At 50.4% G+C, this 12,793-nt stretch overlaps 1 protein-coding gene across 1 annotated transcript in view; it reads left to right on the plus strand.

Annotated features, from left to right (window-relative positions):
- Window positions 1–3,544: 3,544 nt before the first annotated feature.
- LOC127584146 (ubiquitin-conjugating enzyme E2 D4-like) overlaps window positions 3,545–12,793 on the plus strand; it is a 19,962-nt gene continuing 10,713 nt past the window's right edge. Inside the window, exon 1 of the mRNA XM_052040727.1 lies at window positions 3,545–3,692. Within this exon, the coding sequence (XP_051896687.1) occupies window positions 3,545–3,692 (148 nt within the window). The remainder of the gene's footprint in view (window positions 3,693–12,793) is intronic.

Here is a 12,793-nt window from a genome sequence, read left to right on the forward strand (position 1 = left end):
TATTCCAGTTTTATTTTTTTGTGACATGGAAAATTCTAGATTCTAGCCTTTCATCAGACGTGGGCAGTTCTGATATAAACTGGAAAGCTGGTCAAATGAAATTGTTAAATTCGACAGTGAATCCCAAAGACTATCTGCCTAACCAGAAGGTGCTGTTACTTGAGCTTGTGTTGGGCTTTACTGGAACAGTGTCAGAAGCTAAAGAGAGAGTGGATTGGACTGGACAGATGAAATGCAGGAAGGAGGTTCTCGGTGATGGGAAGTCCAGGACCAGGGGGTCACAGTCCGAGGATGAGGGTAGGCCATTTAAGAATGAAGTGAGGAGAAATGTCTTCTCCCAGGGAGCGCTGAACCTGTGGAATTGTCTTCCACAGAAAACAGTAGAAGCCAAATTGATGTATATATTCAAGGATTCAGATGCTGTTCTCAGGGCTAAAGGATCAAGGGGCTTGGGGGAAAAAGCAGGGAACAGTTGGAGTGAATTAGTTTGATCAGCTGTGGTGATATTCAATGGCAGAGCAGGCTCAAGGGGCCCAATGCTCCTGTTTTATTTGAGATGGACAAATGGGAGCTCAGGGTCAGACTGAACAAAGGTGTTTGGCCAGGCGGCGACCCGATCCTTTATTTGTTTTTTTCCAATGTAGAGGAGAGCAGATTGTGAGCACCGTTTGACTGCCTCACAGTTCCATGTTTCTCCCTCATTCCAACTTCATCTCCTCCACACAGATCATTTCAAATGAATGTGTCTTCACCACCACCTTTCAGTTGGCAAGACCATAGATTTTGTCTCATTGTCAATGGGTCTCCACCCGATCACAGACATCTTCGTTCTACCTCCCCACCCCCCCCCCCACTCCCCTTCTCAACATCTTAAAACACACTTGTTTCCCAGACTCGCCTATTTCTGATGTAAGGTCATTGCCCCGCAAAGTTAACCCCACTTCTGTCTCCACAGATGCTGCCTGACTCGCTGGGTATTTCCAGCATCAGTTATTTTAGAGTCACAGCGTTGTGCAGCAAAGAAGCGGCCCGCTCGGCCCACCATGTCTTTTTAAATATAAAACCAGAAAATACTGGAAACACTCGGCAGGTCAGGCAGCATCTGTGGGAAGAGAAACAGAGGTAGTATTTCATTTTCTGCAATTTTTTCATTCGTTGAATCTCTGTCCTGAATGACTCCTTATTTTGAGACTGTGATCCCTGATTCTAGACATCCCGACCAGGGGAGACATGAACACCATATCTATCCTGTAGGAATTTTCAATGAGATCTTCTCTTCCCGGGCTTCTTAAATTCTCATATGACAAACCTGTCATCTCAGTTATCAGTGAAGTTGGAAAGGATGTACTTTAGAATTGTAGGATACCGGGCGATGGTACCCTGCTCTCCCTTTGCCTTCTGCCTGTCACGGCCTGTGCGTTATTGCCCAGGTCTGCTCGGGTGTAAAACCGAACCCCGGCCAGTCTGGGTCCCATTGAGGTGTTTTTCAGAAAACAGGAACCTCCGGGACATTAACTACTTCAGTTAGCGAACATAAATATGTCCCCAACACAATTCAGCTTTTAAATTTCAATTAAATTTCATTTAAAGTCCCCGGGGTGCACCTTGCACCGGATTTATTGCACTGAACCCCATCCCGCACTCTTGTCCCATTGCACCAAGCCCTGCTCGGCACGGAATTGATTGCACCGAAGCGGCTCAGTGCCCGTGAGAGCTCGGGGAATCTAGATTTGCATCAGGTGCTAGCGAGAGCTAGTCCGAGAGAGGGACTGGGTACAAGGCCTGTTCCTCCAGCTCGGGGCTTCACCTCTTCGGCCTCAAGGGTCCCAACACTGCCTCCCAGCCGCCGTTCAGATGAAAGGGAACAGCAGCTCTGCTTCACTCTGCACAGACGCTGCCCGACCTGATGGGTATTTACAGCACCGCCGGGCTGATGGTCACAGAGCGCAACCCCCTCGACACACCGTCCCGGCGACACCCACTGACCCGAGTAACCAACACCCCTAAACCAGACTGTGGGCCGGGTCCCACCTCCGCCCGGTTGGGCTGCGAGGGACCTTCCCGTTCCACGGGGCGGATGGGGGCGGGAGGACGGGCTCCGGGCCACGTTGATATTTTTGTATTCGCCTATTTTTATACTAAAAATAATCAACGTTTTGGAATTAAGTCAAACCGCGTTTATCAGAGTGTTTATTCACAAAGGGTCCGGTCTGATCCGAGCCGATGGGGCTGTTGGTCTCCAGGCGGACTGGACCCGGATCGGGTGGTGAGATCCCGGAACACCGGGCGTCACCCCCTCAGTGGCCCCGCGGTGCGGCTCAGTCACCCGCTCCGGTTACCCTGCTGAGCATCGAATCCTCCCCAGTGCACGGCTGCGGGTCACACCCCCCCCCCCACAAGCCCCTCACACCCCCCCCCCGGCCCGCACCCCCCTCACCCCCCCCCCCCCCCCCCCCCCCCCCACCCCCCCCCCCCCCCCCCCCCCCCACCCCCCACCCCCCCCCCCACCCCCCCCCCCCCCCCCCCCCCCCCCCACCCCCCCCCCCGCCCCCCCCCCCCCCCCCCCCCCCCCCCCCCCCCCCCGCCCCCCCCCCCCCCCCACCCCCCCCCCCCCCCCCCCCCCCCCCCCCCCCCCCCCCCCCCCCCCCCCCCCCCCCCCCACCCCCCCCCCCCCCCCCCCCCCCCCCCCCCCCCCCCCCCCCCCCCCCCCCCCCACCCCCCCCCCCCCCCCCCACCCCCCCCCCCCCCCCCCCCCCCCCCCCCCCCCCCCCCCCCCCCCCCCCCCCCCCCCCACCCCCCCCCCCCCCCCCCCCCCACCCCCCCCCCCCCCCCCCCCCCCCCCCCCCCCCCCCCCCCACCCCCCCCCCCCCCCCCCCCCCCACCCCCCCCCACCCCCCCCCCCCACCCCCCCCACCCCCCCCCCCCGCCCGCACCCCCCTCACCCCCTCCCCCCCGGCCCGCACCCCCCCTCACCCCCTCCCCCCCGGCCCGCACCCCCCTCACCCCCTCCCCCCCGGCCCGCACCCCCCTCACCCCCTCCCCCCCGGCCCGCACCCCCCCTCACCCCCTCCCCCCCGGCCCGCACCCCCCTCACCCCCCCCCGGCCCGCACCCCCCTTCACCCCCCCCGGCTCACACCCCCCCGGCCCGCACCCCCCTTCACCCCCCCCGGCTCACACCCCCCCGGCCCGCACCCCCCTCACCCCCCCCCCCCCGGCCCGCACCCCCCTCACCCCCCCCCCCGGCCCGCACCCCCCTCACCCCCTCCCCCGGCCCGCACCCCCCTCACCCCCCCCCCCCCGGCCCGCACCCCCCCTCACCCCCCCCCCGCACCCCCCCTCACCCCCCCCACCCCCCCCCGGCCCGCACCCCCCTCACACCCGCCCCTGCCCACCGCTGTACGTCACACACATAGTCCCTTGTGATTGGCCGCGGCGGCGCCTGCGCCCTGGCTGTCATTGTGACGTCACCCGTGCGTGTGCCCCCCGCGTGACGTAAGTACGCCGGCGGCGGGTCTGAGGCGCGGGACCGGCGGGTGATCGGCGATGGCGCGGGGCCGGATCAACCGGGTGAGCGGGGCCGGGGGACGGGGGACGGGGGACGGGGGACGGGGGCCGGGGGCTGGGGGCCGGGGGACGGGGGCTGGGGGGGAGGTTCGCGTCCTCCAGCCTCCTGGACACCTGGTGGGCAAAGGTCGGGGGCTTAAGGGTTGGGGTGGTGGAGGGGTCAGGGTCAGGGTCGGTGGAGGTGTCACTGGTCGTGCAGGGGTCAGGGGTGGTGGAGGGGTCACAGGTGAGGGGGATCAGTGGTGGTGCAGGGGGTCAGGGGTCAGTGGAGATGTCACTGGTTGTGGAGGGGTAAGGGTGGTGGAGGGGTCACAGGTGAAGGGGGATCAGTGGTGGTGTCAGGGGTCAGTGGAGATGTCACTGGTTGTGGAGGGATCAGGTGGTGGAGGGGTCACAGGTGAAGGGGGATCAGTGGTGGTGTCAGGGGTCAGTGGAGATGTCACTGGTTGTGGAGGGATCAGGTGGTGGAGGGGTCACAGGTGAAGGGGGATCAGTGGTGGTGTCAGGGGTCAGTGGAGATGTCACTGGTTGTGGAGGGATCAGGTGGTGGAGGGGTCACAGGTGAAGAGGCGTCAGTGATGTTGCAGGGGTCATGGCAAGGGGAGCTGGAGGAGAGATGTTTTGTTGAATTACCTAGAGCCCTGCTGAGACCACATCTGGAATATTGTGCACAGGTCTGACCTCCTTACCCAAGGAAGGATACATCTGCAGAGGGAGTGCATCGAAGGTTCACCAGGTTGATTTCAGGGATGGTGGGTTTGTCCTGTGAGGAGAAATCAAGCAGACTTTGCCTGTACTCTCTAGAATTTAGACGAATGAGAGGTAATCTCATTGAATCATACAACATTCTTATGGGACTGGACATGTGGACTTGATGCTTCTACCCTGGCCAAGGTGTCTAAAACCAGGGATCACAATCCCAAATAAAAACAGAAAAAAGCTGGAAGTCCTCAGCAGGTCAAGCCACATCTCTTGGATGGGTTAATGTTTCAGGTTGAAGACCCTTCATCGGATCTCCTCCTCACTTCTGATGAAGGACGTTCGATCTGAAGCGTTAACTCTTTTTTCCTTCCCCCAGATGCAGTCTGACGTGCTGAGTAGTTCTACAATTTTCTGTTGTTACTTTAGATGTTTCAGCATCTGTAGTTTTTATTTTGATTATCACAGCCTCAAACTAAGGGGTTGGCCATGCAGCTCGAGGATGTGAAGAAGGACCTTTGAGGGTAGTGAATCTTCTGAATTCTCTTTACGACTGAGGGCTAAGTTGTTAGTTGTATCTGAGATGGAGATCTTCAGTTATTGAGGTATCAAGGGATCTGGACTTAGTGCAAGAAAGTGTGACTAATGCAAGAGATCAAATAGTGGATTTGTAAGAGGGGCTGAATGGCCTACTTCTTTCATTGTGTCCGTGAGGCTCAGGGTTGGCTGCAAGGGGAAGTGACCTGTGAAACCAAACTGCAGTCCCCATAGCAATGTAGTTGACTTGTAACTTCCTTCAGCACTTGCCCCTCAGTTTTGTCAAATCATTTTGTTTGCAGGAGGCCCATCCTTACATTCAGATGGAACTTTACATTAAGAACCCACTGTTGGCAGTGATGCCCATAATTCAGGGAATAAACAGTAATAAATTGGAAGTTGTTGAGTGCAATTTTCAGGACGTTATAAGCTACCAAATGCTGGCGATCTGCAGACGGGTGCAATGGAGATGTCCCAACAACAGTCAAAGAATTAGAAATCTAGAACTCAGAAGGAGACCATTTGGCCCGTGGTGTCCATGACCACCCAAAAAAAAGACCGTTCAGGTTACTGTGACTTCCCAGCTCTGTTGTTGCCTTGTAAGTTACAGGTCTTCACGTGTTCGACTCAGTATTTTTACATGTATTGAGGGTTTCTATCTCCACCATCCTTCCAGACAGTGAGTTCTGGACTCCCTGTACCCACTTTGGGTGGGAACAATAATCCTTAATTCCCCTCTAATGTTTCTACCAATTAATATAAATTTATGTCACTGGTTGTTTGAATTTCCTGCTATGGGAAATGTCCTCTTGGTTCACCCTGTTTAGGCCTCTCAAAATGTTATTATCCTCCCCTTAGACTCCATTGTTTCAAAGAAAAATAAACTTGCAACCTATCCATCTCTCCTCATAAATTCTTCAGCCCTGACAGATCCTCTTAAATTTTCTCTGCTATCTTATGCCGTCACACCCTTCCTGTGGCTCAGTCCTTTAGCTGAAGCTAAACTGAATGTTGTACAGTTCTAGCATGAAGTTGTACTCATGTATCCTCCTTTGCTGCTCCATCTCTTCTACCAATGCTTATGTGTACTATCCTACTACCTCTGCACAACAGCTATAGGGAGCAAACTGGCTTACCTTTGAGGTCCTAGGTCTCCATAATCACCTGCAGAACCTCTTCCTTTTTATTACTTACATCATTAGTACCAATATGGACCAGGACCTGCCGTCTCGGAAGGTTTAGAGATGCTAAGTTGTCGTCCTTGACCCTGGCACAAAGTAACATCTTGTAATCATTTAGTGGCTAAGAAGGCCTATAATCACCCTTAACCATTCACTCTCCTAAGAATGTAGCCTTCTGGTGCTTTCCACCCATCCTTGACCTTGTCCTCTTCCCCATCCAACGCAGCAAAGCTGCTCACAGTCTGTAGATTTGTCTCTGCTCTATTCCCCTGAGGAACCACCCTCCTCTTGAATATTCAGAGGTGAATACCTGTTCAGAGAGAATGATTCTCTCAGGCCCTGTTTGCCAGCCACCCGTTCCCTCTGCAGATATTTAAGGTGTGGGGTAATCACTTCCCTACACACGGTCCACAATATTCAGTGCTGCTGATGCACTGCGATGGTGCCATCTGCTGTTCAATGTCCGAGATCTGGATCTGAGCTTTTCCCAATTGACTTCCAGCCTGTGTGGTTGACTAGGATGGCAGAGGCATTTTGTATTTCCCACGGTACAAGATTTGCATTCCGTGGTACTGAAGAACTCTGTCGTATCCTTGTTTACCAGATTGAGCAAAATCACCACATGGCGATGATGCTGGCTGACTCCAACCAGCCCAGGCAGACCGAAATTAAGGCAATGGGGCCAGTTAGAGTGAATTAAGGACCGCAGCTGAGAGCTGCAAGTCTCTCAACCAACGAAAGCACGAGATCACAGTGGGAACAGGAAGGACCTGTTCATGAGTATGGCCTGATGTATTCGGCAATGTGCCCTGACTAAATGGGCAGAAATGTTAACAGATAGGTTGGAGCAAAAATAGGTGGGAAATCTTATGTATAACGGAGTGAGTACAAACGAAATACAAAGTGACGAAAAGAGCAGTGAAATAAGACACTTGAACAAAAATTGCATTTGTAGATGGGCTTCAGCGTAATAGAACATTTCAAGGTGCTTCAGAGCAGTGTCATCAAACACAGTTTGATATCCAGCCGTAAATATTAGGACACACGACCAAGAGCTTGGTCAACAGGAGGAAGTGAATTCCAGAACTTGGGGCTTTGGCAGCTGAAGATGTGCTGTCAGTGGTGGAGCAACTAAATTCAGGATGATCAAGAGGCCAGAGCACAGAGGGCTGCAGATTTGGAGGGGGTTATAGAGCTAGTGAGTGGTAAGGCACTGGAGGGATTTGAACACAACAGTGTAGATCAGCAAACACAGTGATTGGTGATCAGGACTTATTGTGAGATTCGATGTGAGGCAGCCCAGTTTAAATGATCCTGAGGTTGTGGAGTAAAGAATAACGGATGTTGGATAGGAGTGGTTTGCAGAAGTCCAGTCAAAGGCATAGGCTTGGCAGTTAGCTAAGTCAGTGCCAGAGTTTGGTGCTGTTATGGATTGGGATATGGACAGTCTTAATAATGACAAATGTTTGTTTCAGACTGGAGGAAATTGAGAGGTGAAGCAACAAAACTAAATGATACAATTTTAAACTGGGTGCAGGATACAGAACGAAACAAATGGGGTTCTTGCCTTAGTAAATGTTAGGTCTTTGACCTGAAATGTCGACTCCCTTTCTCTTTCCACTGATTCTTTTTCTCTTGCCACAGACTGTTTGACCTGCTGAGTACTTCCAGCATTCATTATTTGAATTTAATAAATAAAGGCAGTTAGCACAAAGGCAGGGAGGTTTGCATTTCAATTGCTATAAATCAATGATTTGGCCCAAGGTGGAATATCTTGTCCATTTCTGTGCAAAACCTTTGGAGAAGATGCAAAGGAGGTTTACTGGAATGTTCCAAGGACGAGGGAGTCACCTGGGAGCCTGGAGAAGCCTGGAGTCATTTCCAATAGAGCAGGCTTCGTAAAGGAAATATTTACTAGTTCTATCACTTCTGGTAGAGTAAACATGGAGCAAATGTTTCCAGTGACTGGAATAAACTAGAAGACACAGATTTAAGGTGATTGGCATAAGAACCAGAATAGAATATTTTTGAACATAGTGAATTGTTGTGATGTTATTTCCTTACAGCAGTGAATGAGATTATTCAGCCCACTGAGGCTATGCTGGCTCTCAAAGCAATTCCATTCCCCCACTCACTTCCTCCCACCCACCCACCCACACAAGGGGATTTATTTAGGATGATGGGGGGGAACCAGAAAACTCAGCAGGATCCATGTGGTCACAAGGAGAACGTACAAACTTCATACCGACTGCACTGGAGTTCAGTGTCAAACCCAGGTGGCTGGAGTTGTGAGAAGCTTGCACCAACCCACTGGCACTGCGTCACCTCTCTGGAATGTGCTGCCTGAAGAGGTGGGTGAAGCAGATTCAGTGGGAACTTTGAAAGGCTGGTGGACAAAAAACTGAAAAGGATAGAAGTCCACATGGAAAGGGGGAGGGAGATTTACCAATGGGAGAGCCCCACTACGGCACAGTTACGGTGGACTGAATGCCTGTCCATGTGGTAGCATCCCTTCAGTTTATGAAGATTGTAGTCCAGGTTAAGCAACATAATTTAGAAAGATTCTCACCCTTGACCCTAAATGTTAGATCATCAGCAGGCACTTTATTTGACGAGTCTCAGCATTGGCTCATTGAGGTGATTGGGAAGCACGTATCACAGTCACCATTGCTTGGATTGTCGGGCTCTCGGCAGAGGTGCTGTCATCGACCACGTCTCTGAGCTGTAAAGTGGGTTTGGGAAGGAAGGTCATTGCTGGCACTGTAATTGTGGAGTGTCAGATGTCTGTCGAGCTCTCTCGTACACTTGGAAGTAATTGTGGTTCAGCTTTTAATTTCAACTTTGCCCCTTCTGGGACATTGCAGTTTGTTGTTGAGGTTAGATGAATGATTTAACATCAACATTATTGTCCACCATTTGCAGCTTCATTCAGATGACATGGCTATTGTAGTGACCTGTGTTTTGGTTTTCAGTTTATTTCAAGCCAAATGAAAGGCTTCATTTTGCGTCGTCTCCAGGCCAGCAGACTGACCACCTCGTGTGTGTCAGTGAACACCTCGCAGCCTCGGGTTGTTCCCAGCACACACTGCTGAGCTATGCACTGTGGAATCCAGTACATTTGGACGAGAACGGGTTTGCTGCTCTTGATGTTGATGCAAGCAGAGGGCACTTCCTTCATCCTTGTCAAAGTTGCTGACTGCCCTAGTGTAACATAAAATGCTGTAAGTACTCAGCAGGTTAGGCAGCATCTATGGAGAGAGGAAAAAAAAAGTGATTATTTCAGGTCAATGACCTTTCACCAGAACCATTTCTTTCTTGACATTCGCTGCTGGACCAGTTGAGTAATTACAGCGTTTTCTGTTTTTATTTTAGATTTCCAGAACCTTTTTTTAGCTGTTGGGTGTAGAACTCCTTCAGATTCAAAATCTATATGACCGACATCTTTGTTATCTCCTCATCTTTGTTATCTTCAGAGGCACAACGTTTAGGATATCTCTTGTCTTTTAGTTCTGGCCTTTAATCATCCCCAGTTTTAACACTCTCACCATTAGTTGCTGTACCTTCAGTCTCTGAGCTCAGAAATTCCCTCCCTATTCCTTACCAATTGTCTAGTTTCCTTTACCTGCACTATGATGTTCCATAAAATCTCTCACTTTGATCAGGCTTTTAAGCATCAGTCCTAACATTTCCCGTAACATCTCTTGATGTCAAAGTTTGTACAGTGATGCTCCTGTGATGGGTCCTGGGAGGTTTTGTTGCATTAGATGTTCTGTAAAAATGCAGATTTTAATGGAATGAAGAAAGCAAAGAAGATTGAATTGAGATTTGTAAAAAGGTTTTTGTAGAGAAGCACTCAGTGGGAAGTATTACTGTTTGTAGTTGTTACCGAGTTCTCTCTAATGGCAAGGGGCTTGCTCAACTCTCTCCGTTAGGGGGTTACCGAGAATTCCCTATAGGAGGTATAACAGATCTGCATAAATGGCGTGTTGCTGAGCTCCATCTCATAGGGAATTACTGTTTGCACTCTGTGTGGCCTTAAATGAGATCTACCTGTCCCTCTAAAGGGAGGACTGTTGATATCTGAAGGTCCTGGAGAGGGTGAAGAGAATTACAAGAACAGTTCTGGGAACGAGGGATTTCAGCTGCAGGGTTGGACTGCACAGGCTGGGATTATTCTCCTAAAGCTGGGATTTGACACCAATGTGCAGAACTGTGTCGGGTCTAGATGGGGTATTGTTACCATTAGCAGATGTTTCAAGCACCAGGAGGAGACAGATTTAAAATTTTGATCAAAAAATGTAAGGCAAAACTAGCGAAGATCTGAATTCATTCTCAGCTGGTGGAAACAGAATCATTCAGTGTTTCCTAAAGTATAATTTACAGGGCTACGAGGAAAAAGCAGGAGAATGGGACTGACGGGATTGCTGTCTGGGAGCTGGGGATTGAGTGACCCTTTTCCACACTGTAACAATTCTATGATTCTGTCTCTCTGAAGGGAAAATGTTGGAATTTGTTAGTAAGTGGTAACAATATACTTGAACAAAAATAGAGATTGGGCAGAGTCAGCATGTAATTATGTAATGGAGCCAGTTTTGACAAATATAGAGTTTTTAGGTTGGAATTAGCAGAAGATATAAGGGTAAGCATATTGTTGTGTGTTTGGACTTTCACAAGACCTTTGCGTTGGGCGGCTGTGACAAGTGGTGTGCTTCAGGCATTGTTGCTGATGCTCCAGCTCTTCACAATCAACATCAATGATTTGGACAAGGGAATCTAGTGTAACATATCCAAGTTTTCTGATGATACCAAGCAGAGTGGCAGTGTGGGCTGTGAGGAGGATGCCGGAGATTCCACAAGGGAATGGATGGGTTAGGTGAACGTGGCTGATGGAATATAATGTAAAAAAAAAGAGGCCATCCACTTTGGTCGAAAAAATAGAAAGCTGGAGTATCTTTTAAATGTGAGAGATTGGAAGGTCCTGGGTGTCCTGTACAGGCATCACTGAAAATTAACAAGCAGCTACAGCAAGAAGGAAGGAAGGCAAACTGTATGTGACTTTAGACTGTAAATTCATAATACATGGATTAAAGATTACACCCATGAACGTTTTTGTGGGACTGTGGTTTTCTGCATCTTAGCATCCGTCAGCAGTGGTTGCAATGATGATTCCACGGGTAATCAATCTTGTTGGGCAGAAACGATCATCATTCCTCTGCCCTAGGTGTTCTGTCCCTGGAAGACAGCTCCAGCACTGATGTCAGAAGTGGTTGGGTAGCTGTCATGGTAAGGCAGAAGGTACAAAATCACTGTGTTCCACCTCATTAGTGTGTATGCCCCACCAGTGACTACGAATGCATTGTCGTGTGACTGGACGATATGGCAGGTAGCAAAAGTGGGCACCATTTCCAGACTGCTGATTAAAAACAGTAAAAGATGCCAACCTGTGTGATGTGTCTGCAGACGGAGCACTGTGGAATACACCTGGCTGAGGCCGTGCGTGTCAGTCTGGTCCCAGACAGACTTACTGTTTATGTCACAAACACTCAAGGACATATTGAGCAGAGTCATGCCATGTTTTTCTCTGACGGCCCCAGAAGACGATGAGGAACTGGAAAGGGATGACACACTTTGGAGAAGGCTAACGTCAAAAGGTTCTTCATCCTCACAGAGTTCATACACTTCCCTCTGACTCTCTTTCTGAGGAATAGGCATTCAGCCCTTCATGCCTATTCTGCCATTCAGTCAACTTTTTACCGTACTAACCTTGATTCACAGATCACAATCTATTGATCTTTGCTGTGAATAAGCAGGAAAGCTTATTCAGGACTGAGATTCCAGGAAAGTGTGCAGAATCTGCTTGCTCGTTGTATTGGGGGTCCTTCAGATTCATCTTCCATGCTCGAGTCTGCTCCATGGAGCAAAATGTGATGTGCTATTGCTTCCAAAAGGCTCAAAGAGAGAGCTTTGCGATCAGTAGTGTTAAGGAAAATTTCTCAGTAACGTCCTTGTATTAAAGATTTGCAAATTCTTCCATGCTGGGCTATATGATTTGAAGGTTCTGGCAGCATAACCTCATAGAATTTTTTGTCCTCTATCTCAGAGGTTTTGAGTTGACATGAAGCTGGAGCACCTGGACCACCCTCAATTAGAGGAGAGAGATCAGAAATTGGCACTCATTTGGCTGCTACATGTGGATTACACCCCAGGCCATTGTCAAATGAGCCAAGTTAGCTCAGCTCAGAGCAGACCAGGCTGAAGCCATCTAATAACCTTGTCCTGCTCGGGTATATGATCCTCTGAATACTTCGAGATACTTGCTAAGTCAGCTTGAGCCTGGAGAATGCCTTTGATAGAATATCACTTATAGGTGATGAGGTTTTGGGATGAAAACGTCAACTGGACACACGGATGTCTGTGGCGACAGTCTCACAAATGGAAAGCTTCCCAGTCAGTTTTGGAGTTGAGCAAACCTCTGCTTTCTCCTGTGTTTTGTCTGCATGTTGTATCCAGTCCCATTCTGAGTCCATCAGGAACGATGCAGGTATAAACAAAGTGACTTGTGTTGAAGCCTCCCCGTACGTGGATGACATCACAGTCTTCTGCCTGGATCCATAGATTGATGAGCATCTACGACCAGTTTGAACGAGTCTTGGAGACTAGAGTTAATCTCAGCAAAAGCAAAGCCATATTTTTTGGCAATTGATCTGACTAATCCCTCTTCTTCGGAAGAGCCAGGGCACACGTTAGGAACTAGGTAGAGAGTAGAGCCAAGTGAAGCTGAACCTGAGATTGTGGTAACAGTGGTTGTTCT

The sequence above is a fragment of the Pristis pectinata genome, chromosome 29, assembly GCF_009764475.1.
Source record: "Pristis pectinata isolate sPriPec2 chromosome 29, sPriPec2.1.pri, whole genome shotgun sequence".
Lineage (NCBI taxonomy): Eukaryota > Metazoa > Chordata > Chondrichthyes > Rhinopristiformes > Pristidae > Pristis > Pristis pectinata.